This window comes from Palaemon carinicauda, chromosome 32 (assembly GCF_036898095.1).
Source record: "Palaemon carinicauda isolate YSFRI2023 chromosome 32, ASM3689809v2, whole genome shotgun sequence".
Lineage (NCBI taxonomy): Eukaryota > Metazoa > Arthropoda > Malacostraca > Decapoda > Palaemonidae > Palaemon > Palaemon carinicauda.
The window spans coordinates 16422756-16449566 of record NC_090756.1 but is presented as its reverse complement, the minus strand read 5'-3'; the positions used below and the strand labels follow the sequence as shown (position 1 = coordinate 16449566).

Below are 26811 nucleotides of genomic sequence, written 5' to 3'. Positions count from 1 at the left end.
TCACCTCACTTGGATTTCTTCTCCCCCCTCCTACTATACTCATACTACTGCAAAGGAGGCCAAGACCTCCACTCGACATTGGTGGATGACTGCGAACAGCATGACCTCGCATAAAGGGTACAAGAGATGGAGTCCACAAACTTCCTACTCATAAACCTTCGGCAACTCTTGGGAATCAATCACAGGGATATAAGCAAACCGAGTCTGATATAAATAGTAAAATTATTAAAACAGCCATAGATAAAGAGACGTTGAGTGCATATCAGTACCACAATTTTGTTAGAAATTTCAACAAATGAATCATAATGTTATTAAATAACAAAAAATTTGTATTCATGTAGGTACAAATTGTACTGTAATATCAATTCAAACAATAAACTTTGACATTGAGTTGATGAAGATTTAACAGTAAATTCTACAACAATAATTCAAACATACCCTTAAAAGTCAGAGGGAAACTTGAAAAACTATGTATATATTTTTTTCATGGAGAAAGTGATTAATATGCAAAAATTTAGTCAATTGGTCACATGACTTACATTAAAGCAAATTTAATATATATACATTTGACCCTAAATCAGTGATTATTCTCTGAAAATTAAATCTTACAATGATATAGAATCAATTAACTAAATATTGTAATTTGAGAAAGAAAATTTGTTACACAAAAGTCAGTTACAAAAGAAAAAAAAGAGAGAGAGAGAGAGAGAGAGAGAGAGAGAGAGAGAGAGAGAGAGAGAGAGAGAGAATTCCCAAACATTCATGACACATGCTAGAACACATAGTACTGTATATGCACAAATAATTAGGGAGAAGACACAACTATAACCAAAGCAGCTGTTTCTAGACCACTGCAAGACAAAGGCCTCGGACATGTCTATTCACCACACTGACCAACTGTAAATTGGTGAAGGTAGGAGACTTTTTGTCTGGTAGATCACAGCAAACAACCTAGTATGGGTGGCCCTGACTAATAAAGCTTTGGAGATCATAGCAATACACAAACCCTTTCACCACGATGAGCTATCCCCACATGCCAGCCCAAAATGGAGGGGTAACTATTGTAAATATCACCAACCTTTTGAGCTCAGACTTGGCCCAGATCATCAGAGTTTTATTGAAGAACTTATGGAAGCTCAGTTTCGTGATAGTACTAATGATAACCCAGGGAAGTTTCTGTTCGGGAGACTCCTCGTTGTGCTGACTGTACGGCACCAGCCGTCTGAAGACCAGCTGATCGAGATGCTAGAGATAAGAAAAAATTAATTAAGGTCAAGCATGAAATACTGTACAATATTTAGTTGCGTACAATAAAATTTCACTGTATTAGAGTGTGGAATTGTAGTTATTACTATGCCCAAGGCCATTCTTAGAGATAAAATAATACAATATATTTACAGAAATCATAAATCTCAGATATTGTATCAAAAATTCCTAATGAAATCCTTTAATAAAAAAATATATAATTCAATGCAGTAAGCAGGATGACTTTAACAAAATAAATAGAACTATTTCTTGACTGTAAATCCTAGACATTAGTTAAGTGAAGCCTACCCTAGGCCAAACATCATCAAAATTCGACTTACAAGCAATTTAAATTACAAACAGCTTCTTGGAACTTATTAATTGTAAGATGAGGACTTTCTGAACATACAATACTGAATGACGCTACAGCAAACTTCTCCTGTTATTTAAAAAATAGCTGCGAGTAAAATGTCACTCAACTATTAACACTTTACCAAAAGCATTCGAAATTTCATTCACGAACCAAAACCTAGATTGTAGAAACAACAAAAACCTGAAAAAAACTCACCTCAGTCACCTTCTCTTGTACTTTAGCCTCCGGATCCAGAATGAGAGGGAAGACGCCCTTGATCCAGAATATAATAACGTCTTGGTTCTCCGGGTAGGCGTCCACGAGCGCTGACAGAGAAGTGATCATCTGCTTTCTGATCAGGAGGGCAGGGTCACGGCAATGCTCCATCAGTACCTGAGATGAACGTGACAATTAAGGAATTAAGACAAGTTTCAAAATGATTTAACAAGAAAACTGACCTAGATTTTAAGATTCCCAAAACGGCTAGCAAAATATTATCGGAAAAATTCCTGCTTGGCGGTCTACCGGACTAGGGTTCGAATCCAGCTCAAGCTTGATAATTTCTTGTAGTATCTGCAACCTTACCCTCCTTGTAAGATAAGGTTGGGGGTGAGAGAGCCTACAGTTCTCCCTGCTGAATTATCAACAGCCATAGCCTGGCCCTCCCTCTTCACATGTATATATGGTCCTGTTAGGGCATTGTCACTGACCCTTGCTTCTGCCATTCATGAGCAACCTTTTAAACCTTCAAAGGATTTTCCTAATCTGAGGATTAAATCAATGGAACCTCGAAAGTTTAACATTAATGCAAATGCTTTTTAAGCAGGTTGAAGTGAGTATCATTTCATAGTTTATTTATACTGTACTGTATATGACTTTCCTATTTAACACCTTTACTGACCTTAATATATTTTACATCTTTTTCTTATTACTATTTCTAGAGTTAAATTTTGAGTTGTACAGCTAAGTAAGAAGATATGTGAGAAAAAGGAAAAGAAATAGGTTGTGAACCCTGAGAAGAAATAGCCTACACTGAGCAGATTGAAACACTGAAAGGTATATTAAAAAAAAAAAGGTTTTGTCCTTTTTCATTTCTTCCAAGTCCTTTGCTCTGTTCTAACTGTCCAAATTCTTTCGCTCATACTTCATGAATGATTCCTGCATTATTGTTGCTTATAATAACAACTAACTGCTGAATAATAATGAATAACTATATTCCATATTAAATTACTGGTAGTTTTACAAAGTATATCCATTATTAATTGTAAAAAAAAAAAAAAAAAGAAGAAATATAAACCACATTCTTCTGCCCACATACAGATCAGTAAAGACTAAAATTACCTAGTGGTCCTAACAAGGAAATTACCCCAAATATGCCCAAAAACTACAAAAAATTTGTGGCTTTTTGGAAGCAGTCTCAAAGGCACCAGCCTTTTTTCTCTTTTACTCGTTATCCTATTCCCTTAGCTGCCAAGAATCTTTATCCTCTTCTATCTTCATTTCTAACCTACTTAACAATTTTTCTTATAAGTCAAAAATGTGACTTGGATCTTCGTAAACTACAATACCTAATGATTATATTAAGAAAATTTATTCTTTTTACTTGCAATAACAATCAAGTATTAGTTTCAACCTGAACCCAAAATAACAATTTTTCCAGGTCATTTGTATTTTTCCTAACTATGCAAATCTGAGTTATTTAATAGGATTGTGATTTCAGCAAAAATGATATTTTGATTATAAAATAAATTTTTGAATATACTTACCCGGTGAATATATAATAGCTGACGTCTCCGACGGCTCGACAGATTCCAAAAACTCGCGAGCGATCGCCATGAAGGTTGCGGGTGTGCCCACCAGCGCCGACTATTGGCCAGATACCGCATATACTTGTAAACAGCTCCAGTTCTTCTCAGTCCCCTAGGTCTCTATCGGGGAGGAAGGGAGGGCCTTTAATTTACATATTCACCGGGTAAGTATATTCAAAAATTTATATTATAATCAAAATATCCTTTTTAAATATTAAACTTAGCCGGTGAATATATAATAGCTGATTCACACCCATGGTGGTGGGTAGAGACCAGTATTAATACAATAAAGGCGTATATGCTTAGAGTTTTTGACAGTTATATCATAACAAAACCCAAATAAATATAGGTACCTGGTAAGGAAGCTGACTCTGACGATTACTCTGCCTTGTTAGTCCGCTTTCCTCACGAAGCCCAGCCATCCTCTCAGGATGCTGAAAGACTCCCAGGAGCTGTTATATCCAGGGCGACAACCCATACAACAGGACCTCATCAAAACCCTTAATCTGGGCGCTCTCAAGAAATGACATTTGACCACCCGCCAAATCAAAAAGGATGCGAAAGGCTTCTTAGCCTTCCGTACAACCCAAAACAAGATTAAAAACATTTCAAGAGAAGATTAAAAGGATATTGGAATTAAGGGAATGTAGTGGTAGAACCCTCACCCACTACTGCACTCGCTGCAACGAATGGACCCAGTGTGTAGCAGTCCTCATAAAGAGTCTGGACGTCTTTTAAGTAAAATGAAGCGAACACCGACTTGCTCCTCAAAAAGGTCGCGTCCATAATACTTCGTAGAGATCTGTTTTGCTTAAAGGCCACGGAAGTTGCTATAGCTCTTACTTCGTGCGTCTTGACCTTAAGCAAGCAACGATCTTTTTCACTCAAGTGAGAATGAGCCTCTCGGATTAAAAATCTAATAAAATACGATAAAGCATTTTTAGACATAGGCAATGAGGGCTTCTTAACTGAGCACCACAAGGCCTCAGATCCACCTCGTAAGGATTTGGTACGAGCTAAATAAAACTTAAGAGCTCTAACTGGACACAGTACTCTTTCAAGCTCGTTGCCTACGATCTCTGACAGGCAAGGTATATCAAACGACTTAGGCCAAGGACGAGAAGGCAGTTCATTTTTGGCCAAGAAACCAAGCTGAAGTGAACATGTGGCTTTATCTGTAGAAAAGCCGATGTTTTTACTGAAGGCAAGGATCTCACTGACCCTTTTAGCCGAAGCCAAGCACACTAAGAAAAGCGTCTTGAGGGTGAGATCCTTCAGGGAGGCTGAATGTAATGGCTCAAACCTGTCGGACATTAGGAACCTTAGGACCACGTCTAAGTTCCATCCAAGAGTTGCCATACGACGCTTCTTAGAGGTCTCGAAGGACTTAAGGAGATCTTGGAGATCTTTATTATTGGACAGATCTAAGCCTCTATTTCTGAACACAGAAGCCAACATGCTCCTGTAGCCCTTAATAGTGGGAGCAGAGAGGGAGCGAACATTTCTCAGATGCAGGAGAAAGTCTGCAATTTGGGCTACATGGGTACTGGAAGAGAAAATGGATGATGACTTGCACCAGTCTCTAAAGACTTCCCACTTCGACTGGTAGACCTTGATGGTAGATGCTCTCCTAGCTCTCGCAATCGCTCTGGCTGCCTCCTTCGAAAATCCTCGAGCTCTTGAGAGTCTTTCGATAGTCTGAAGGCAGTCAGACGAAGCGCGGGGAGGCTTTGATGAAGACTACTTACGTGGGGCTGCCGTAAGAGATCCATCCTTAAAGGTAGACTCCTTGGAACGTCTACCAGCCATTGAAGTACCTCTGTGAACCACTCTCTCGCGGGCCAGAGTGGAGCAACCAATGTCAACCTGGTCCCTTCGTAAGAGGTGAACTTCTGCAGCACCTTGTTTAGGATCTTGAAAGGTGGAAAGGCATAAACGTCCAGGTGAGACCAGTCCAGCAGGAAAGCGTCTATGTGGGCTGCCTCTGGATCTGGAACTGGAAAGCAGTAAGTTGAGAGCCTCTTTGTCAGAGAAGTCGCAAAAAGATCTATGGTGGGTTGACCCCATGTCATCCATAGCTTCTCGCACACAGTCTTATGCAACTTCCACTCCATGGAAATGACTTGTCCTCTTCTGCTGAGGCCGTCCGCCAAGACATTCATTTTCCTTGCACAAATCTTGCCAAAGGAGAGATGTTACTTGCCTTAAATGGAGTTCCTTCTGATCCGTGGATCAAAGACCCGAGCATTCCAGACTGTCCAGTGGAGCTCCCTAACCCAAATCCGATGCATCTGAAAACAACACATGGTTTGGGTTCTTGATCGCAAGAGAAAGACCTTCTCGAAGTCTGATGTTGCTGTCCCACCAAGTCAGACATGTCTAGACTGAGTTGGAGATTGGGAAAGAGATACTCTCTAAGCCCTTCTCCTTGTTCCAATGGTTTAGGTGAAATTGGAGAGGGCATAGGTTGAGTCTCCCCAGAGAGATAAACTACTCCAGCGATGAAAGAGTTCCCACGAGGCTAGATCAAACTCTTACAGAGCAACTGTTTTTCTCTTGCAAGTGAAGGACTTTTAACAGAGCTTGTTCCATTCTTGCGGGAGACGAAAAGGCCCGAAAAATCAGACATTGTATCTCCATTCCCAAATAAAGAATAGTCTGGGATGGGGTACTGTAAGTTACGACTTCTCTACGTTCACTATGAGACCTAGCTCCTTGGTTAGGTCTAATGTCCATTAGAGGCTCTCCAGACAGCGATATAATGACGACGCCCTGATTAGCCAGTCGTCAAAATAAAGGGAGGCTCTGAATCCTCAAACAATGTAGAAAGCTTGCTACATTTTGCAAGGGCCTTGTAAAAACAAGAGGAGCAGGAATGAGGTCGAAGTACAGTGCTCGACATTGGTACATTACTTTCCCGTCCACAAACCTCAGATGTTGTTGAAAGTTTGGATGAATCGGGATGTGGAAGTATGCATCCTGAAGGTCGAGAGAGACCATCCAGTCGCCTTCCCTTAATGCTGCCAAGACAGATTTGGTAGTCTTCATCGTGAAGTTTGTCTTGACAATGAACACATTGAGCGCACTTACATCTTAAGTACTCCTGCAGTGAACGTGGCTGCCAGATCATTGGAGCCATCCCTGATAGCCTTGTTCCTGCAGAGAACGTGGCTGTCAGATCATTGGAGCCATCCCTGATAGCCTTGTTTATGCATGACATAATTGTACAGCAAAACTTAAAACGCTCGAAAAACTCCTAACAGGAGATGATCTAGCTCTGAAGCCGACCATAAAATCTTGGAGCGTCTCATGGCCAGGCGATGGGGAGTGTATGAGGCTTGAGAAGTCTCCCTGGGCAGAGGCAGGAACTCCCAAGCCGAGAACTTCTCCCGTGTCATACCAGACGCTCGCTCTATAAGCCAGTTTAAAAGGAGGGAAAGCAAAAGCTGTCTCCCCCAAACTCCTCCTGGTGATCAACCAGTCGCCTAGCAAACGTAAAGCTCTCTTAGAAGAGCGAGAGAGCACTAGCTTAGAAAACAACGGCTTCGAAGTAGCTAGGCCTAGCGTAAACTCTGACGAAGGCGAACGTGGAGCAGCAGTTACAAAATGGTCCAGACAAAGATCCTTAAAAATCAGCATGATTTTTTTAAAGTCCATAGAGGGCTGAGCAGCTTTAGGCTCCTCTCCGTCTGACAAAGTCCCCAAAGGAATATCAGTAGGAGGGGGATCAGCAACTTCCTCATCTGAAGGAACCTCGTCCGACAATTGCCGAGTCTCATGAAAAGGAGAGACCTGCCGCGGTGGCAATGCTTGACAGGCAAAGTCCACACGCAAAGGAGCAGCAGTAGCAGTCAAGGAAGCGACGTCATGTCGCTGCTGAAAGGACTGACCAGCAACAACAACAGGAGTTGATGGACGCTCGACGTCAAGTCGAGACTGCCTTGACTGCCTAGACTGAGCAGTCAAAACAACCCTTGACTGCGGTGCTTGACGCTCAACGTCAAAACAAGGCAACTGAGCTGGTTGGCGAACGTCCTGAACGTCAACACGAGACTGGGGCAGCGGCTGAACGTCAACACGAGGCTGCGGCAGCGGCTGAAAGTCAACACGGGACTGCAGCGAGTGAGGATCCAAGTCACGTGACTGACGTGACAAACTACCGACATCACATTTCATAACGTCAAAAGGACGAGTAAATGCTCGTTTGGGCGGCTGACGGCCAGAGTCTCGTTTAACGTAACGGCGACTCGAAAGCGAAGGTTCATCGTGAACCTGCTCAACGTCATACTTCTCCATAAGGGAGGCAAGCTTAGTCTGCATGTCCTGCAGGACAACCCATTTAGGATCATCGGGAGTCAGAACGGGCCGAGACGACGGTAACGTCTGTGTTGGCAAAACATTGCCTTTACCGCGACCCTCGGAGCCCGTGTTACGCTTGCGTTTAATAGGCGAACCGTCTTCCGACGACTGCAAAGGGTCAGAGCTGTCCCCATGGCTACAGCCAGGACGCTGGACCTGTCCTGAAGGGACTGACTTTCGCTTAAAGGGTCTAGAAACCTTGCGCCAAGGTTTCTTTTGCGAAAAGTCTTCGGATGACGAGGAGAAACTTCGTCTCTCCTGTCTTATGGCAAGGACGTGCTTGTCGAGCAACGTCTGATACCTTTGAGGGAACGTCTGTTCGTTGGTTTACACTCCTCACTCCCTTAGGTCCTACGACATTCCTTCTCCCTGGTGCATGGGAGCCTGAAAGAGGTCTCGGACTAGGCAAGTGACAAGCACGAACAAACGAACCCTCCACAACACAGCACTCACTTCACTGATATCGTATTTTTCAAGAATTTCACATTAGGCATGAATAAAACTGATATCTACCTGAAGCACGCAATTCTCCCTTACATCAAAAGGTTATAATTGCGAAATGAGTCGTATAATGTAAGCACATTAGTACAAAATGAAACACACATGCAAAAATCAAAAAAACATATACATATATATCGAATAAAACGGAAATATATAAAGTTAAAAAGGATCAGTGACTGGGGAGGAGACTAAACTCTAGTTCACTAAAGATTACGTTTTCAATCTCTCACCGTACAGTGCCTTGGGACGAGAATAAAAACTAAAAACGTTTTATCCTTTCTCCCCGTACAGAGACTTGGGACGAGAGTAAAAAACTGAATCGAGAACAACGTTACTCGCTCCCAAACTCCTTACTTGGGACGAGAATAAAGATCGGATCGTTCTCTCTTTCTCTCTCTCTCTCTTGTCACACACAAGAGAATTGCCCACTCACCCTTCGTCAATAAACAGGTTATTTGACCAAAGGAAAAAACTGAAAGGACTAAGAAATTGAAAATTAACAAGTTCCTTTAAAATGTTATTTTCATTAGTAAAATAAATTTTTGAATATACTTACCCGATAATCATGTAGCTGTCAACTCCGTTGCCTGACAGAATTCTACGGGAGGGATACGCCAGCTATCACTATACTAGAAGGGGGTGTACTCACAAGCGCCACCTGTGGCCAGGTACTACAGTACTTGTTGTTGACGCCACCTCACTTTTTCCTCGGTCCACTGGTTCTCTATGGGGAGGAAGGGTGGGTCAATTAAATCATGATTATCGGGTAAGTATATTCAAAAATTTATTTTACTAATGAAAATAACATTTTTCAATATTAAACTTACCCGATAATCATGTAGCTGATTCACACCCAGGGGGTGGGTGAAAAACCAGTGTACAAGACTAAAGGATAGCTAAGTATCCCGTATTTCATATAATCAGTTATCCACAATAACAATGAAATAATAAGTACCTGGTAAGGAAGTCGACTTGAACCGTTACTCTGCCTTTAATAAGATCGTCTTCCTTACTGAGCGCAGCGTTCCTCTTGGAAGGCTGAATCAACTCAAAGGTGCTAAAGTATACAGGGCTGCAACCCATACTAAAGGACCTCATCACAACCTTTAACCTCGGCGCTTCTCAAGAAAGAATTGACCACCCGCCAAATCAACAAGGATGTGGAAGGCTTCTTAGCCGACCGTACAACCCATAAAAAGTATTCAAGAGAAAGGTTAAAAGGTTATGGGATTATGGGAATGTAGTGGCTGAGCCCTCGCCTACTACTGCATTCGTTGCTACGAATGGTCCCAGGGTGTAGCAGTACTCGTAAAGAGACTGGACATCTTTGAGATAGAATGATGCGAACACTGACTTGCTTCTCCAATAGGTTGCATCCATAACACTCTGCAGAGAATGGCTCTGTTTGAAGGCCACTGAAGTAGCCACAGCTCCCACTTCATGTGTCCTTACCTTCAGCAAAGCAAGGTCTTCTTCCTTCAGATGAGAATGTGTTTCTCTAATCAGAAGCCTGAATAGTAAGAAACTGAGTTCTTAGAACTTGGAAAAGAAGGTTTCTTGATAGCACACTATAAGGCTTCTGATTGTCCTTGTAAAGGTTAAGACCTTTTTAGATAGTACCTAAGAGCTCTAACTGGGCAAAGTACTCTCTTCAGTTCATTCCCCACCAAGTTGGACAGGCTTGGGATCTCGAACGACTTAGGCCAAGGACGTGAAGGAAGCTCGTTTAGCAAAAACCGAGCTGCAAGGAACATGTAGCCGTTTCAGATGTGAAAACAATGATCCTGCTGAAGGCGTGGATCTCACTTACTCTTTTAGCTGTTGTCAAGCACACGAGGAAAAGAGTTTTTAATGTGAGGTCCTAAAAAGAGGCTGATTGGAGAGGTTCAAATCTTGATGACATAAGGAACCTTAGGACCACGTCTAGATTCCAGCCTGGAGTGGACAACCGACGTTCCTTTGAGGTCTCAAAAGACCTAGGGAGGTCCTGTAGATCTTTGTTGGTGGAAAGATCCAAGCCTCTGTGGCGGAAAACCGCTGCCAACATACTTCTGTAACCCTTGATCGTAGGAGCTGAAAGGGATCTTACTTTCCTTAGATATAACAGGAAGTCAGCAATCTGGGTTACAGTGGTACTGGTTGAGGAAACTGCATTGGTCTTGTACCAGCTACGGAAGACTTCCCCTTGAGACTGATAGATTCTGAGAGTGGATGTTCTCCTTGCTTTGGCAATCGCTCTGGCTGCCTCCTTCGAAAAGCCCCTAGCTCTTGAGAGTCTTTCGAAAGTCTGAAGGCAGTCAGACGAAGAGCGTGGAGGATTGGGTGTACCTTCTTTACGTGAGGTAGACTTAGAAGGTTCACTCCTAGAGGAAGAGTCCTGGGAATGTCGACCAGCCATTGCAGTACCTCTAAGAACCATTCTCTCGCGGGCCAGAGCGGAGCCAACCAACGTCAGCCGTGTCCCTTTGTGAGAGGAGAACTTCTGAAGTACCCTGTTGACAATCTTGAACGGCGGGAATGCATACAGGTCGAGATGGAACCAATCCAGCAGAAAAGCATCCACGTGAACTGCTGCTGGGTCTGGAATCGGAGAACAATACAACAGGAGTCTCTAGGTATCGAGGTAGCGAACAGATCTATGGTTGGCTGACCCCACAGGGCCCAAAGTCTGCTGCAAACATTCTTGAGAAGGGTCCACTCTGTGGGGATGACCTGACCCTTCCGGCTGAGGTGATCTGCCATGACATTCATACCGCCCTGAATGAACCTCGTTACCAGTTAGCTTTCGATCTTTAGACCAGATGAGTAGGTCCCTTGCGATCTAGAACAACTTCCACGAAAGAGTCCCTCCCTGCTTGAAGATGTAAGCCAGGGCTGTGGTGTTGTCAGAGTCCACCTCCACCACTTTGTTAAGCTGGAGGGACTTGAAGTTTATCAAGGCCAGAATAACCGCCAACAACTCCTTGCAATTGATGTGAAGTGTCCTTTGCTCCTGATTCCATGTTCCCGAGCATTCTTGTCCGTCCAAAGTCGCACCCCAGCCCGTGTCTGATGCGTCCGAGAGGAGACGGCGGTCGTGTTTCTGAACAGCCAAAGGTAGACTTCCTTGAGAAGAAAGCTGTTCTTACACCACGCGAGAGAAGACCTCCTCTCTTCGGAAACAGGAACTGAGACCGTCTCTAGCGTCATGTCCTTTATCCAGTGAGCAGCTAGATGAAACTGAAGGGGGGGGAGGTGGAGTCTCCCTAACACGATGAACAGGGCCAGTGATGAAAGTGTCCCTGTTAGACTCATCCACTACCTGACTGAGCATCGGTTCCTTCTCAGTATGCTCTGGATGCATTCTAGGGCTTGGAAGATCCTTGGGGCCGACGGAAAAGCCCGAAAAGCTCGACTCTGAAGATCCATACCCAAGGAGACAATGGTCTGGGATGGGACGAGCTGAGACTCCTCAAAATTGACCAGGAGGCCCAGTTCCTTGGTCAGATCCATAGTCCATTTGAAAATCTCCAGACAGCGACGACTTGTGGGAGCTCTTAAAAGCCAGTCGTCTGCGGAGCCGGACACAAGATCATGGTACTGCTGCACAGTCTGTGAACTGTCAACCATGGGCAAGCGAGGAAGTACAGTGACAACCCGAATCTGTCTAGACTCTGGGCCGTACAGACAACTCCTTATCGGGTTGCTGAGGTTGCCGCACTGCGTCACAACAAGTCACTTCTGCTGGTTGTTGAACGTCTTCCCCGTGACACATGACTCCGTAAACAAAAAATCCTCTAACAAGGACAAAGCTTGGACTGCATGTCTTGCAACACAGCTCAAGGTCTATGGGAGCAGGTGTGGTAACAGACGGGATTAGCGACTGAAGTGGAACCATTACCTTCCCTGGAAGCATGTTATGCTTAAATAAAAGTCCATAGGAGGCTACGCAGCTAAAGGCTCCCTCCAAATGACAGAGTCCTCAAGGGAATATCAGAAGGAGGGAGAAAAGAACTTTCTCATCTACAGGGACCATATCCTAGAAAAGCTAAGTTCTCTCAGTGAGGGTTTCACTGGTGCAAAAACAGCAGACTAGAAGGCAACGTTATGAAACTGCTTGACAGTCTAGTGAGTTGGCAACAACCAAAGATGTGTGACTGAGAAGCATGCGGTAAGGTATGCAGAGCATGTTGTATGCAGAGTATGCTGTATGCAGAGCATGCTGTATGTAGAGCATGTTGTATGCAGAGCATGCTGTATGCAGAGCATGTTGTATGCAGAGCATGCTGAATGCAGAGCATGCTGTATGCAGAGCATGTTGTATGCAGAGCATGCTGTATGCAGAGCATGCTGTATGTAGAGCATGTTGTATGCAGAGCATGCTGAATGCAGAGCATGCTGTATGCAGAGCATGTTGTATGCAGAGCATGCTGTAAGCAGAGCATGCTGTATGTAGAGCATGTTGTATGCAGAGCATGCTGAATGCAGAGCATGCTGTATGCAGAGCATGTTGTATGCAGAGCATGCTGTAAGCAGAGCATGCTGTATGTAGAGCATGCTGTAAGGTAAGCAGAGCGTGTGCATGGCGTTTAACATTTCTCAGAAATTCCATGACCAGTGCTAGAGTGCTTTATGCATGCTTGCATGGGGTTTTAATATCAACATAATATTTACCTTACATTCATAACTCATGATTCATATTTTTGCCATATTTTGCGATATTGTTAAAAATATATTGCAAGGAATACAAATATATTTTTATAAGTAATACAAATAACCTCCATTATCATAATGTTTGAAAATGGAGGTAAGGTATGCTGAACAGCAGAGTCAGAACGAGCTGGAACAACAATAGTTGTGGTTTCCTCTTCAAGACTCTGTTGAGGGAACACCTGAGGCTCAGTCTGCAAAGGCTGATCAAAGGAAGTAGCAGAAGGTAGGCGCATGGGTGGAGGAGGCTGACTCCTGGCATGAGTGGCTGAACTCAAGGGTTGCGCTTGCTGAGTGGTTGGCGGATGCGCAGTAGCAAGTTCCTGAGGAACGAGTTGAGGTTCCTGCGGTGTGAGCTGAGAGCGAAAAGGTAGTGGCTGCGCAGAACGCAGTAAAAGTCTCGCAAGTTGAGGCTCCTGAGGCGCAAGGCTAAGGTGTTGAGGTGCTTGCCTTGAGGAGGGTTGAGCTCGCTGCAGCGAGAGCTGAGGAGACTGACTCATGGATGGGAGAGGTTGTTGTACCTCAAGCGAGTGTTGCCTCACTGGTGGAACAGCAAGTGGAAGCGGAGGAAGAGAGGTATAAGCCTCCTGTTCCCATTGCTGAGGTTGCCTTAAGGAAGGCGGAGGGAGCTGCACACCACTGGGATCAGTAAACTCATAACGTGGCTCAACATCGTACGCCTGGCAGGCGGAGCGAGCGCAGGCGGAGCGAGCGCAGGCGGAGGGAGCGCAGGCGGAGCGAGCGCAGGCGGAGCGAGCGCAGGCGGAGGCGCAACCTTCTCAGCCCGACACTCACGCATCAAGACCGAAAGTTGTGACTGCATGGACTGCAGTAGAGTCAACTTGGGGTCGGCAGACACTAAGGTCTGCTGAGGTAAAGCCTTAACAGCAGAGATCTGTTGCGGCAGAACCTTACTCCTCTTAGGCGGAGTGCATTCAACTGATGACTGAGGAGAGTCAGAGCTAACCCAATGACTGCATCCGGGTTGTTGAACTCTAACTTCGTACGTCTGGCATAGGTCTGGACTTTACGTTTAAGAGGTCTTGAGACCTGAGACCAGCGTTTTCTCCCCTCAATTTCTTCTGCAGACGAGCAAAATAAGGGCTCAATCATCTGCGGGTGGGAGTGACGGTCTCGGTAAGACACGCCCGTAACCACCGAGGATACTTCTGTGCGCCGATCAAGGCCTGCTGAACCCTTTTGCCCTTCGACATTGCTTCTCCCCTGGGCTTGGGAGCTTGCAAGAGGTCCCGGACTGGGAGGACGACTGGCCCGCACAGAAGTACCCTCAAGCACAACACTGACACACTTTGCGCTAATCACTTATCACTTTGATTTTCTGTTTGCACTTATTTCACTGAACTCGAAACTTTAAGTGGTTTGTATCTGAAACACGCAATTCTATCCTTTCTCAAAAGTTAGTAATTGCGAAAACAGAATTACAATGTAACAGAAAAATCTAATGAAAGATAAATAATTCAGTGGCTGGAAAGAGACTAAACACTAGATCACTCTAGAAACGTTTACCTTCTTCCCCTAAAGAGACTAGGGAGAAGAGTAAAAACGATAACAACGTTACTCGCTTGAATGAAACGTTTATCCTCCTCTTTCTCCCTCCGTCTCTATCTCTCTCTCTCTCTCTCTCTCTTGACTTAGAACCTGAGAGAAGAGCCCAATCATATATATCGTTAAAACATATTATTGTTAAAGGAAAAAACTGAAATATTTCCCAAAATGAAAAGTTCCTTTATTAGGATTAAAACCATTAAGTTAAGAAAGAATGAACAAAACGCTAGACACGGTTACTCTTACTGCAACGTGAAACCGTGAAAATTCTTTCTCTATCGTAACGATAGAGCGCAAGTTGAACGTTCTGAACGTCAACAACTGCAGAGACAAAACAAAACGTTAGTTCAACTTTGAAAACAGTACGAGACTATCAAAGAAATTCTTTCAAAGACATTAAAATAGCATAATATGTTAACAGGTAAAACCGAAATGACGGGCTCAAGTTAATTAACTTCGGTACCAAGAAAAGACCGCCTACTATTAGGAAGGTCGAATATAAACAAATATAAAAATTAATTTTAATAAGTTTATAATAAAAGGAAGTTAATCGAAGAGGCCTATAAGAGGCGGAGAGATATAAAATAATCTATAACTTTTGTTAAGCAAAATTAAGAAAGAGAGTCTATACTCTCTTAGACACCAACACTTCCGTCTAAGGGAAGGGTCGGCCATTTAAAGGTGAAAAAGAGTTCATACTCTCTTCGTCACCATAAATAATCAAAATAATTCCAAAAGCTAACTAAGCTAATATAGAAGTTTCCAGTATAGCGAATAGCTGCAAATTTAGAGAAATACTTCACCAAACCGTGAACAATACTCCAAAATCATAAGCGTATCCAAGAACGTCTTGCCGGAAGCACGACAGAGGAAAAAGTGAGGTGGCGTCAACAACAAGTACTGTAGTACCTGGCCACAGGTGGCGCTTGTGAGTACACCCCCTTCTAGTATAGTGATAGCTGGCGTATCCCTCCCGTAGAATTCTGTCGGGCAACGGAGTTGACAGCTACATGATTATCGGGTAAGTTTAATATTGAAAATTAGTATTTAAAACACTTCAGTTTGAAAGAAGAATGAACAAAACGTCAAAATCAATTTACTCTTTCTGCAAAGTGAAACCGTGATTCTCTCTTTCTCTATCGTAACGATAGAGCGCAAACTGCGTAGCATAAATAAACCAAACGTTAGTTCATCTTTGAAAAAACAGCACGAAGACTATTCAAAGAATATCTTTCTTAAAATATTTTCTAAAAAAAATATTCATTTCATAACTCTTACAGAGCAAATGATTTAAACTTAACGAAAATAAAAGTTGAATGGGCTCAACGTTGTTTAACTTCGGTTTCCAAGTTAGGACCACCTACATCTCGGACTAGGGGAGGAATAGGTAAAGGCCGCATATAAACAAAACATAAAATTTATCTTGATGTTTAGTATAAATGGAAAGCTAATCGAAGAGGCCTAATAAAGGCGGGTGAGATATAAAATATATAGAGGAAAATCTATAATTATCAACAATAATTTATAACGTGATAAAATAATTACTAAAAGCCTAAAAACACACTTCCGTACACTGAGGGAAGGGTCGGCCATCTTTACTCTATGGAAAAAACAGAGATAAAAAAGCAAGGGCAAAACACTTTTACTCTCCTTTCAAAGGCATTTCTTTTGAAGATAGTATTGAATAATCCAACACGGCGAAAGCAATAAAACCAAAACCAAGTACTTCACCAATTCGGTAGAAAACTCGAGGTCATAAAGCGAATGGAATCGACTTGTCGATGAAACCGACAGAGAAGAACTGGAGCTGTTTACAAGTATATGCGGTATCTGGCCGATAGTCGGCGCTGGTGAGCACTCCCGCAACCTTCATGGCGATCGCTCGCGAGTTTTTGGAATCTGTCGAGCCGTCAGCTATTATATATTCACCGGCTAAGTTTAATATTTAAAATTGGAAAATCAGCTGTTAAAATTTGTAGCAAGGTGTCGGCAGCTCCTGGCGGCTGGAGGGGAAGCCTCGTAATCAGGTCAGCCCACTGAATAGTCACTTGACCTTCACCTAGGGCTTGCAGAGTGGATAAAAGCAGGAAGCATGACTTCAAAATTTCAAACTTGCAGCGAATGTTTTTATGTTGAACAGGCTGACATACTGTAAATCTCTTTTTAACGTTTATTTATGAAAGATCTATTTTAATGTAGCTACTGTTCTTAGAAAATGTTATTTCAATTGTTCATTACTTTTGTGGTTTATTTATTTTCTCGTTTCCTTTCCTCACTGGGCTATTTTTCCCTGTTGAAGCCCTTTGGCTTGTAGCATCCTGCTTTTCAAAACTGGGCTGGAGCTTGGCTAATAATAATACATATATACACTGATCCTTTAATAGAAAAATTACCCTATAACCAAACTGGCCGGTTAAAATCCCAAGATATCAAACACTCAGACAACTAGAGGAGCAAAAGTTGACTCTGACTGACCTCCTCTGATCTGAAATTCAGGTGACAGACTAAGTTTCTGTCAACAGACAGACAGTCAAAGATGAGCCCATATCACCAAGGTATACGATGTCTTCAATGTAGGGCTGAAATGAGGTGAGGTGACTAGCTATAAGACTTTTAGCGAGGTACAATCACCCGCCCGCTAGTTAGTGGGGGGGAGGGGGTTAAGCCACTACCCCACTCACTTACACACTAGTGTTGTGTTACCTCTTTCAATTGCAGGTAGGACTTCTAGGGGGACAGGTGATGGAGGGCCAATCTGTATACATAGCTACAGGTTTGCATCATTAGGAAAAATAAAAATTACTTTTAAAGTTGTCATTTGTCCCGACACTAAATACAAACCCTTCGCTATTTATAGGGATGACTTACTCCTTAGGAGGGTGGAATTCAGAACCAACTCGCTCTAGTATTTAACCCAGGGTTTTCTCCATACGTGCTCTGCAAACTGTTACACCTCGCTAAATTCCGTCAAAGCACGGTCAGCGGCCTACACAATCTGTATGTTTGTGATACTAGCAATGTGACCGGATTAGGTAAGAGTTCTCAAAGACACAGGAATCTTGGAATGTTCCTGTCTGCCTGTCCATCAAAGAGCCTGAAGTATTTAAACCACTTGTTGTGCAGCCACCAAAGTGACAATAGAGAACGTCTCCATGTTCTTGTGGGTTACGTCTTGCAGGTAGTGGATGGTGAAGGTCGTTTGACACTTCTACACGTCCGCTTGTAGTACCTGGTCACAGAATAGTTTCTTTGGAACACTGGGGACGTTCCAATACACCTAATGTCATGAGCTCTCCATCGTGGTGGTGGGGGAGGATCGGGATTCAGTGCAAGGTCTATGTCCTTGCAAATCCAAGCAGAGATGGTGTTCTTTGTAATCTTCCTCTTGACCTTCCCATCCTGGCGAAAAGTGCTGACACTTGGGGACAAGGTACTGAAGTTCTTCTGAGGTAATACCTGAAACTCTTTACTGAACACAGTAACAGTTGATCTGGATTATCTGTTACAGAACGAAGACTCCCAATTTGGTAGGGCCCAAATATAGGATCCGCTACTCCAAGATTTTGAATATGAGCAATAAACTCAGGGACGCAGCTGAGAATTACCTCTCCAATCCCCGTGAATGGGTGACATCATAGGAAAGATCATGAAGTTCGCTAACTCCCTTGGCGGAGCCAATGCGAGTAGGAACACCATTTTCAATGTGAGGTGGCAATCTGGTGTAATGGTTCACAGAGAGCACCCTTCAGAGACTAAAGGATGCAAACCACATTCCATGGAGGGGTCTAACTTCTGACTGGGGGCAGGTAAGCTCGTAACTTTGTATGAGGAGAGAGATCTCCAACATGGATTTTTATTATAAAATGAAATTTTATTGCATACTTACCGAACAATTATACAGCTGTAGGTTCCCTATGAATGGCAGACAATAGATTCAAAACTACAGCGGTGGCGCCGCCATCGCTGATGTAGGTGATGTCATCTCCCTCCACTCGAGGGAACTACAAGTACAACTGTCCAGGTAACATCAATTCGTTCTGCCCAGCCATCCACCAGTGGGGAGGAGGGAGGGCTTTGACTAATAATTGTTCGGTAAGTATGCAATAAAATTTCATTTTATAATAACAATCCATTTTTATTGCAGTGTCTTACCGAACAATTATACAGCTGATTACCCATTGCAAGGATGGGGGCTGTGGATGTAGGTTTTACTTTAACAATCGCATATGATACTTGAAAATAAAGTATACCCAAAAGCACTGTTAGTGCCGTTGTACCTTACCTTGTAAGAGAGCTACTGCAGGAGAATACTACCTCTGGTCGGGGCTCATCTTACATAGTAGAAGGCTTGGAATATGACCAATGGGTGCCTCTATATGGAGTGGAAGATCCTTGTAGTCATAGTGTTCACCGCTGACTCAACGAAGATACAAGAAATATTGTCCTTGCCCTAGGCTAAGACCAGAAATAACCAACATGAAAAAACTGTCACCTACACCGAAATAAAAACCTTTACCCACCTAAACTAACACTAAAAAGACTGGTGAGTACTCCAGGTACATTGTACCCCAAAACTTCCCTTTAACCCGTTAACCTTGGTACTAGGCGAAACATAGGCTAACAGAGGGAGCAACCTCTTAGGTCGTTCCTCCCAACACCGAAAGTGGACCGAGAGATTTACAATCTTCAAACACTGTCTCGATTTCTTTCAAATAATGCGTAGCAAACACATATTTAGACCTCCAAAAGGTACTTTGCAGGATAGAGGATAGTGACAAGTTGTGTCGAAAAGCGAGAGAAGTCGCTACCGCTCGAACTTCATGTGCTTTCACTCTCAGTAAAGGAAACACTGCGTCGTTAGCTTGAGAATGTGCTTCTACAATTAACTCTCTCAGAAAACTCTGTTCTGCGGAGGTAATATCTTAATGCCCACACGGGACATAAGAGTCGTTCTTCTTCTTCCTGGCCTATCAAGTCTGTCAGGTTTTTGAGAAAAAAATTTCGTGGCCACGGATTAGAAAAATTGTGCGAATGTATGTGCAACAAATCGCAACATTATTGCCGAAAGAATTTTGATCGTTGACTAACTGTAACATTTTCTTGAATGAGAGCGAACATGTTCTCAAACAAAATATACAGTTATAGAGGTGATCATTTCCCCTTTGGTTCACCCCTCCTCTTTATGTGAGGGGCTAGCCAGTGTTCATTACACAGAAACGGATGTCTGGTTACCTGTGAGCGGACTTTGAAACGTTTGTAAACGTAATGAAAAGTTGCCCACGCTGTTGCTATCGTTCTTTTAACGTCGGCTAACAACGTTCCTTCGGGACTAAGTGTTCGAAACAATAACCCTGTAAGGACAGAATAAAAGGTCTCAGAAGCCTATCATGTAAAAGGCAAGTCGCTATACCCACGGTACAATGACGGGGGAGGCTGCCTCCATCAAACGGTAGAACCGAGTTCAAGACAATAACCTCGCGGTTTTGTCTTGGCTAGAGCGCATACTCCAGGACGGCCTACGGCCTTCATGAATTTTAAACAACACCCATTGAAGTTCTGTAAGAACTTCTCAGGAACGAGTCTCCCGAAAAGGGTGAAGTCTCGTATGTGGGAGTTTGCTTCAAGAATGCCAGACATAATTGCCATCGACTGCTTACCCGAAGGAGTTGCCATCAAACGCTCTCTCACTAGTGAGAAAACTACCGTCTAAATCAGGCAAGGCCTGCCAGGGAAATGAACTGGAATGTAAATAAATTTTTTATTCCTCACTCATTTCCATCTGCTAACCAAACCACTCGAAGTGGGAAGGTGGAGGAAAGATGGTGGGGGTTCATTTGAAAACGAAAAGATCGGTGCTGGCGAAACCAGACTAGCTGATATAGTAATCAGCTGGGAGTGTAGAGTGACGCAACAAGTCACACCTTTGGAAGACCCATCCCGTAGGAGGGGGAAGGTCGACCATAGAGTTTTCATAAACCTCTGGATCGCGGAAACCGAGAGATTCGGATGAGAACCTAGGGGTTCAGAATCTATTTGTGAATACCTTTCTCACGACCTTAAGGAATGTTGTGCCGAGAACCCGCAGGAACTCTGTCGCTGATTCCTGACGGAATTTTCAGGAATTGTGTTACATGACCAGGACCCAAAAGGAACTGTTTCATAGATACCTGTAGAGATTCGTAAACCCTTAGGCAGCAGGCATCCCTCTGTCATCATAGTAAAACTCTTGATGACGATGGGCGCGCGCGCGAACAATTCACGGGACGAGAGTTCAAAACTGTCATAAGAGTAAAACTCTTGTGCACTCATGAACACTTCGCGCAACGAGAGTTCGAAAAACCCTGCCATAAAAGTTGTTCTCACACTGCAAATGATTGTGTGCGCCTAGTTGTTCGTGCGCACCAATTTGGTCGTGCGCGCCAATATGGTCCTAAGCGCCACATATCCATTCTAATGGCAGTACTTGAAGAAGGTGACTTAGTCCGTCCGCCAACACGTTCATTTTCCCTTGAAGAAATTGAGGGATCATCGTAACCTGACCAGGTGTAACCACTTTCCCAGAGGAGTCAACGCTCGCATAAATACTTGTGGTGCTGTCGAGAGGCCGAAGCAAAGAGCTCGAAACTGGTAGGTCTTGCCCACGAACACAAACCGAAGGTATTTCCTGGAGTCCTATCTATCCAGAGATACAATCCAGTACCCATGACGAAGGGATTCCAACACTGAACGAGTCGTTTCCATATTGAATTTGGTCTTCTGGACAAACAAATTCAGTGCCCTTACATCCAGTACAGGCCTCCAGCCCCCCCGATGACTTGGGGACTACGAACAGACGGTTGTAAAACTCCGGGGATGGTCTGTTGCTTATCTCCTCTATGACAGCCTTCTGCACGAGAATCTCTATTTCTCAGGTTAAGGCTACAAACTTCTCCGAGCCTGAAGAGCAGGCAGGTAATGTGATGGGAACATTGGATAGAGGCAGAGTGTCTTTGAAAGGAATGGAGTAACCATTCCTTTTGGATCACCAAGGCTCTGCCCTTCAGCGACTCCATTCCTCCCAAAAAAAAAAAGACTCAATCTGTTCCCTATCGGAGCATGAAGGATTGAAAAATCACTTGTATGATTTCGTGTCGGGTTTGGTTGAGGACTTGGCTGGGTGTCGTAAACTCGATCGGGGCCTGACAAACGGTCTAGACCGACCCCCTTGAAAGGGTTTCTTCTGCAAGATTGATTCCGAGGTGGTAGTTGTTACAGTCAAGGGTTTAACCTGCTGAGAAGACTGGGCCAGCAAGTCATTAGTAGACTTCTTTTCCAGTGCGGACAGAATCTTGGCCACTATTTCTTCAGAAAAGAGATGATCCTTGTTGAGAGGAGAAAACAAAAGTACGGACTTCTGAGGCGAAGCGACTCCTTTCGACACAAAAGAAAACCAGAGCTGTCTTTTCTTGAGAGCCCCGAATGCAAAGAGAGAGGCCAGCTCATCGCAACCATCCCGAATTGATTTGTCGGCACATGACAAAACCCCAAGCCAGTCCGATGCCAGGTCTTCCTGAAGAGTAGGACAATCCTCTATTTTCGTAGCGAGGGCTCCAATCGTTCAGTCCAAGAAACTCATAATTTTTAAAATCTTGAAAATATTCTTTACCAAATGGTCCAACTCAGGTGATGTAAAGAATATTTTAGCTGCTGCAATCGCAGACCTTATAATTGCATCCACCAAGCCAGAGAATTCCCCCTGGGAGGAAGCAGAAACTCCCATAGAGGGGGCTTCTCCGGTCACGTAGAACCTATGCCTCTTCTTAATAAGTTTCGACAGAGGATAGGCGAAAGTTGCTTTCCCGAGTTCTCTCTTGACCTTCAACCAATCTTCTATATCACGAAGCGAATGCTTAGCAGCCTTGGAAAGAACAAGCTTCGGGAGAAGAGGATCGAAATTCTTCCTTTTCATCAGGAAGATGGAAGCAGCTGGGAGCGGCTGCTACGAAGTAATCCAGGTACATGTTGAGAAGGTAGCGTAAAAGTTTCGAATAAAACGAGAGAGGGATAAAGTCAGCTCTAGGTCCTCCTCGTCATCCGAAGAGATAGGAGACAGACACGGTTCTTGATTCGACTCATTATTCTTCTTACATTGTTTTCTTTCATCCAGCTCATCAGCTCTTGCAACTGTCGACGTAATGGAATGAAATTCTCATCTTCTTGAGTTGAAGTCGAAGTAACTGGGTTCGTGGATTTCGACACGATCGCCATCGGAGGTCTCACCCCAGTCGAATTATCTGTCGCCTGCGAAGTCAAAGGAAAAGTTTCGACAGCTTGATGAATCGAAGATCTCGACAAACTCAGAATCGGTTGCTCCACATCCGAGTCGAAGGCAGCTGTCGTTGTCGTAAGAATACGAGGCGAAGTCCATGTAGCTACGCTACACGACAGGCGAGAGATATCTACTTCTCTGTACCTTTTCACAGGGGGGAGGGGGGGGAGATAGAACCTCTTCAGTCGAACGTCTCCTCAACGGACGTGAGACTGAAGAATCATGCCACTTAAGACGTCTAACCAGCAACGAATCACTAGACTCTGTCGATAACTGATTACCTAACTACACACCTTTCCAATGGTGTTTAGTCGAATCCTGCTGTCGCACCACAGAATCGACGGAGGAAGCGACTGTCAGTGGGCAAACCCCGATAGTCTCCCTTGGACCTCCGGTATGTCTTCTCCCCGAGGCGGGGGAGCAGGACAGTGACCTTCATCTAGGAGAACTATCGGGACAAACAGCCACCCCCTCAGATAGCACTGCACTGACACTTTTCACTTTACTAGAAGTCTTTCCTATGAAGGATTTTACAGATAAACCTAACTGCATCCCCGTATTAGCTAATACATCAAATTTCTTTTCAAATTTAGCTAATACATCAAATTTCTTTTCAAATTTAGACTCGAGGCTGGCAATAGTGTCAGGAGAAACTCCACGGGAATTGGCAAATGAGTTACAGGAGCAGGAGTAGGAGGACTCAAGATCGGAGACATAATAAGAGGAGAAGGAGAAGAAATAGGAGCAGGAGCTTCAATAGGAGAAGCCAAAGAAGCTAAGCTAGTCTTACTTTCAGCTCTGCGAGCCGCCTTCCTCTTCCTATCCTTAATTATCTTCCCTTAGTGAGAAACAAAAACTTTCCACTGTTGTTCACTCCAATCCTTGCATTCATCATAAGTAGATTCTCTAGAGCACTCACAACTCCTACACTTAATGCACTTAGTGTGCGAATCATAAATTAATTTAACCTTGTCTTACCCCCTCCGGCGCAAAACTAACCTTGAAGGACTAGAGTCCGACATGATGGTAAGATCACAAAATTGCAGAAAAGAAATTCAGCTTCAATCCTACAAACACGGAGTTGAATACTTCACCGATATTAGAGAGATAATACTTCCCAACAAATGAAGAAAAAAGTCTGCACTGACCACCGATGTTCACCATAACCCGGCACAGAACGAATTGATGTTACCTGGACAATTGTACCTGTAGCTCCTTCGAGTGGAGGAGATGACATCACCTACATCAGCGATGGCGGCGCCACACCGGAAGTTTAGAATCTATTGTCTGCCATTAGTAGGGAACATACAGCTGTATAATTGTTCGGTAAGACACTGCAATAAAAATCTCCCTTAGACTACTACTTCCTCCTCTTGCTGTACTCCACCAACTGTAAGAACAGCCACTCTTTATATTCCTCACAAGGGGATGGCTGCATGAAGTCATGACCTCTGCAAGAAAGGCACAAAGAATGAGGATCTATAGAGCTACTGCTCATGAAAGTACCACACTTGTGACCATATATGAATGGGCAGGACAGCATGCCTGTAAGTGGTTTCTCCATTATATGTCATATAGCAATCTGTAAGGATAAAGAAAAAGTATAAATATAGCCAAGTTTGTCCCACTGAGAGCATGCCCACACTACCAGCAGCTGAAGTAAAAGTGGTTACTAAATGAGCTCCCAAGGGGACAAGTCTTCCCCGCCAACCGCCAGTAACTACACACCTTGTTATAAATCTAACAGCTGAGTTTCCACCTTAGGTGAAATCATAATCATATTAAAGGACAAACTTTGTATTCGTGTAGGATCAAAGTAGTTTTAGCTGAGGGTCAAAGATGCAATATAATAACTATCAAAGGTTGTTGATAGCTTGCTTTGTCAGACGATATATTGAAGGTGATGTCTATATGAAGACAAATAAAATTTTTTTTTTTGAAAAACATTCACAAACATTATAACACATACCTCTACATTCTTGACATTCAGCAACTCCTTGTCCAGTTTCATCAAATTCTCCAGCACCTGCAAAGCTGACCTGCGTACTATCACTTTCTCATCAACTGCACGGCGATGAAGCATGGAAACCATCATGGCGGCATTTGGCAAGTCAAGGTCTTCTTCACCTTCTTGGTCTAAAGGTGACTCCATATTGATGTTATTTTGCGGAATGTGAGGCGTGGTGAATAACAAGGGACGATTTTGGAAGAAAATTTGTTTCATAGCCATAATGATGGTTGGATTTTTTGAATAAGTACATTCTGCTAGTAATGCTAAGGCTTTTGCACGAACTGTCGCTCCACTGTCACGGCATCTGGAGAAAATTATGCCGAGAAGAAACTTGTGCGACAGGACATTTCGATCTGGCGGAGCTTCTACAGAATGATCCACGTTGACCTGCAAGAGTGTGCTACCTTTGTTTCTCGGTTCTCCTGACTCACTATCTTCATCATCATCACTACTGCTTGAAGAATCTTCCGAGGTCTTTTTAGCAGCAGCTCTCCGTTCTCTAATTACAGCAGCAGGTTGAGACACAGGGGTTTCTTGGCCCTCTTTGACGCGCTCTTTTTCGTCCAACATCTTTGCGATGACTTCCAGCATGAACAATCTGTGGCCAGCCTTTTCATTATGGGAAAATTTGAAAAACCACTTTACGAGCCTCGTGTACAACTGGACAGGTAGGTAACGTAAGATCTCGACCACCGATTGAGCGGTCTTCTGACGGAATTCTGCTCTATCTGGGACACGAATACAGATATGTTGGATGAGGATATAAACCCCTTCGTGAGCCTCATCTTTAACCTGCGTTAAGATGTACTTGACGAAAATCTGAGAATGATCTCTTATAACGCCCAAGGCTCGAGGCGACGCGTCGGAGCTACCACGGGAAATCATTAGGATGTTGTGCATGATGTGTTTCATAATAAGGATGACAGTTCTACTGATCTTGCCATGTAAGGGGTTGCATATATACTGGAGGCCAACATAAGCATTATGAGCTAAGGCTGTGACTGTGGAAGGGTTGTGCCGGCTGAGGAAAATAGCCTGCGCGTTGTGGGTTTCGCACCGCGAGACTTCAATGAGGACGTTAATAGTTTCGTCGAGACATTCAGCCGAATGCTTCAGGGAAAACCTTTGCATCAGCCTAAATAAATCGTTGAAGAGAATATTCAGCGACTTGAGTAACCTACAGGCTTCACTCTGAGACAAAACGGCCACCTGCGCCTCTTCCTCCTCCTCGTCGTCATCTCCCTGATTGGACTGTTCTTCGTGCGACTTCCTGTTAGTGCTTCCCCGGCTACCGGAGGACCGGCCTTTCTTCGTCGGACTGGACGCGCCAACCTTCAGCTTCGACGATAACTTGAACACCTCGATGGTCTTCGTGTACAGCACGGGATGGAACAGCCTAAAAGCATTGCTGCCCGGAATGCAAAGGAGCAAAAAATAAACACTGGAGGCTTTCACAGCACACTCCCTGTCATCTTCCTTGGCGTCGTACCTTTGACCTTTGTAGATGTAGTAAAATAGGAACGTCTTTAGCCCCTTCACATTGACGTTCTCCGACAAAGCCGTCCAAAAATCAACTTGTAATTCACTGTCCCCACCTTGCTGTGGTGTGGAGGGAATACTCGAAATACTCTGAACTCGGGAATCACCTGGTAATGACAGCCTTGTCTTTTCCCCCTCATTTGCGCTAACGGGTAAACTGTCAACGTAGGATCGAAAGGACTCGATGGTAGCGTCAAACAGCGCCTTAAAATTCGTGCTCGAGTGAAATGCTTCGAAATCTGCCGGTAAATCTTCTACTTCTGTGAAATCCCCATCTATCACTGCTTTAATCCACTCGCTATCTAGCTTTTCAATTGCAAATTTTGTTAATAAATCCACAACAACCCGCATCAACGGACCTTGAATCTCCATTTTGGCGGTTTTGTTTTTGTTTTGAAAATCAAATCGCGATGTTGCGTCCGGTGACGTCATA

At 43.8% G+C, this 26811-nt stretch overlaps 1 protein-coding gene across 1 annotated transcript in view; it reads right to left on the bottom strand.

The window, feature by feature from the left end:
• Positions 1 to 26799, bottom strand: part of Cap-D3 (Chromosome associated protein D3) — a 64157-nt gene extending 37358 nt beyond the window's left edge. Inside the window, exons 1-3 of the mRNA XM_068356086.1 lie at positions 24798 to 26799; positions 1814 to 1990; positions 1079 to 1245 (exon numbers count right to left, since the gene is read on the bottom strand). Coding sequence (XP_068212187.1) covers positions 1079 to 1245; positions 1814 to 1990; positions 24798 to 26750 — 2297 coding nt within the window. The 5' untranslated portion in view covers positions 26751 to 26799. The remainder of the gene's footprint in view (positions 1 to 1078; positions 1246 to 1813; positions 1991 to 24797) is intronic.
• Between the last annotated feature and the right edge of the window lie 12 nt (positions 26800 to 26811).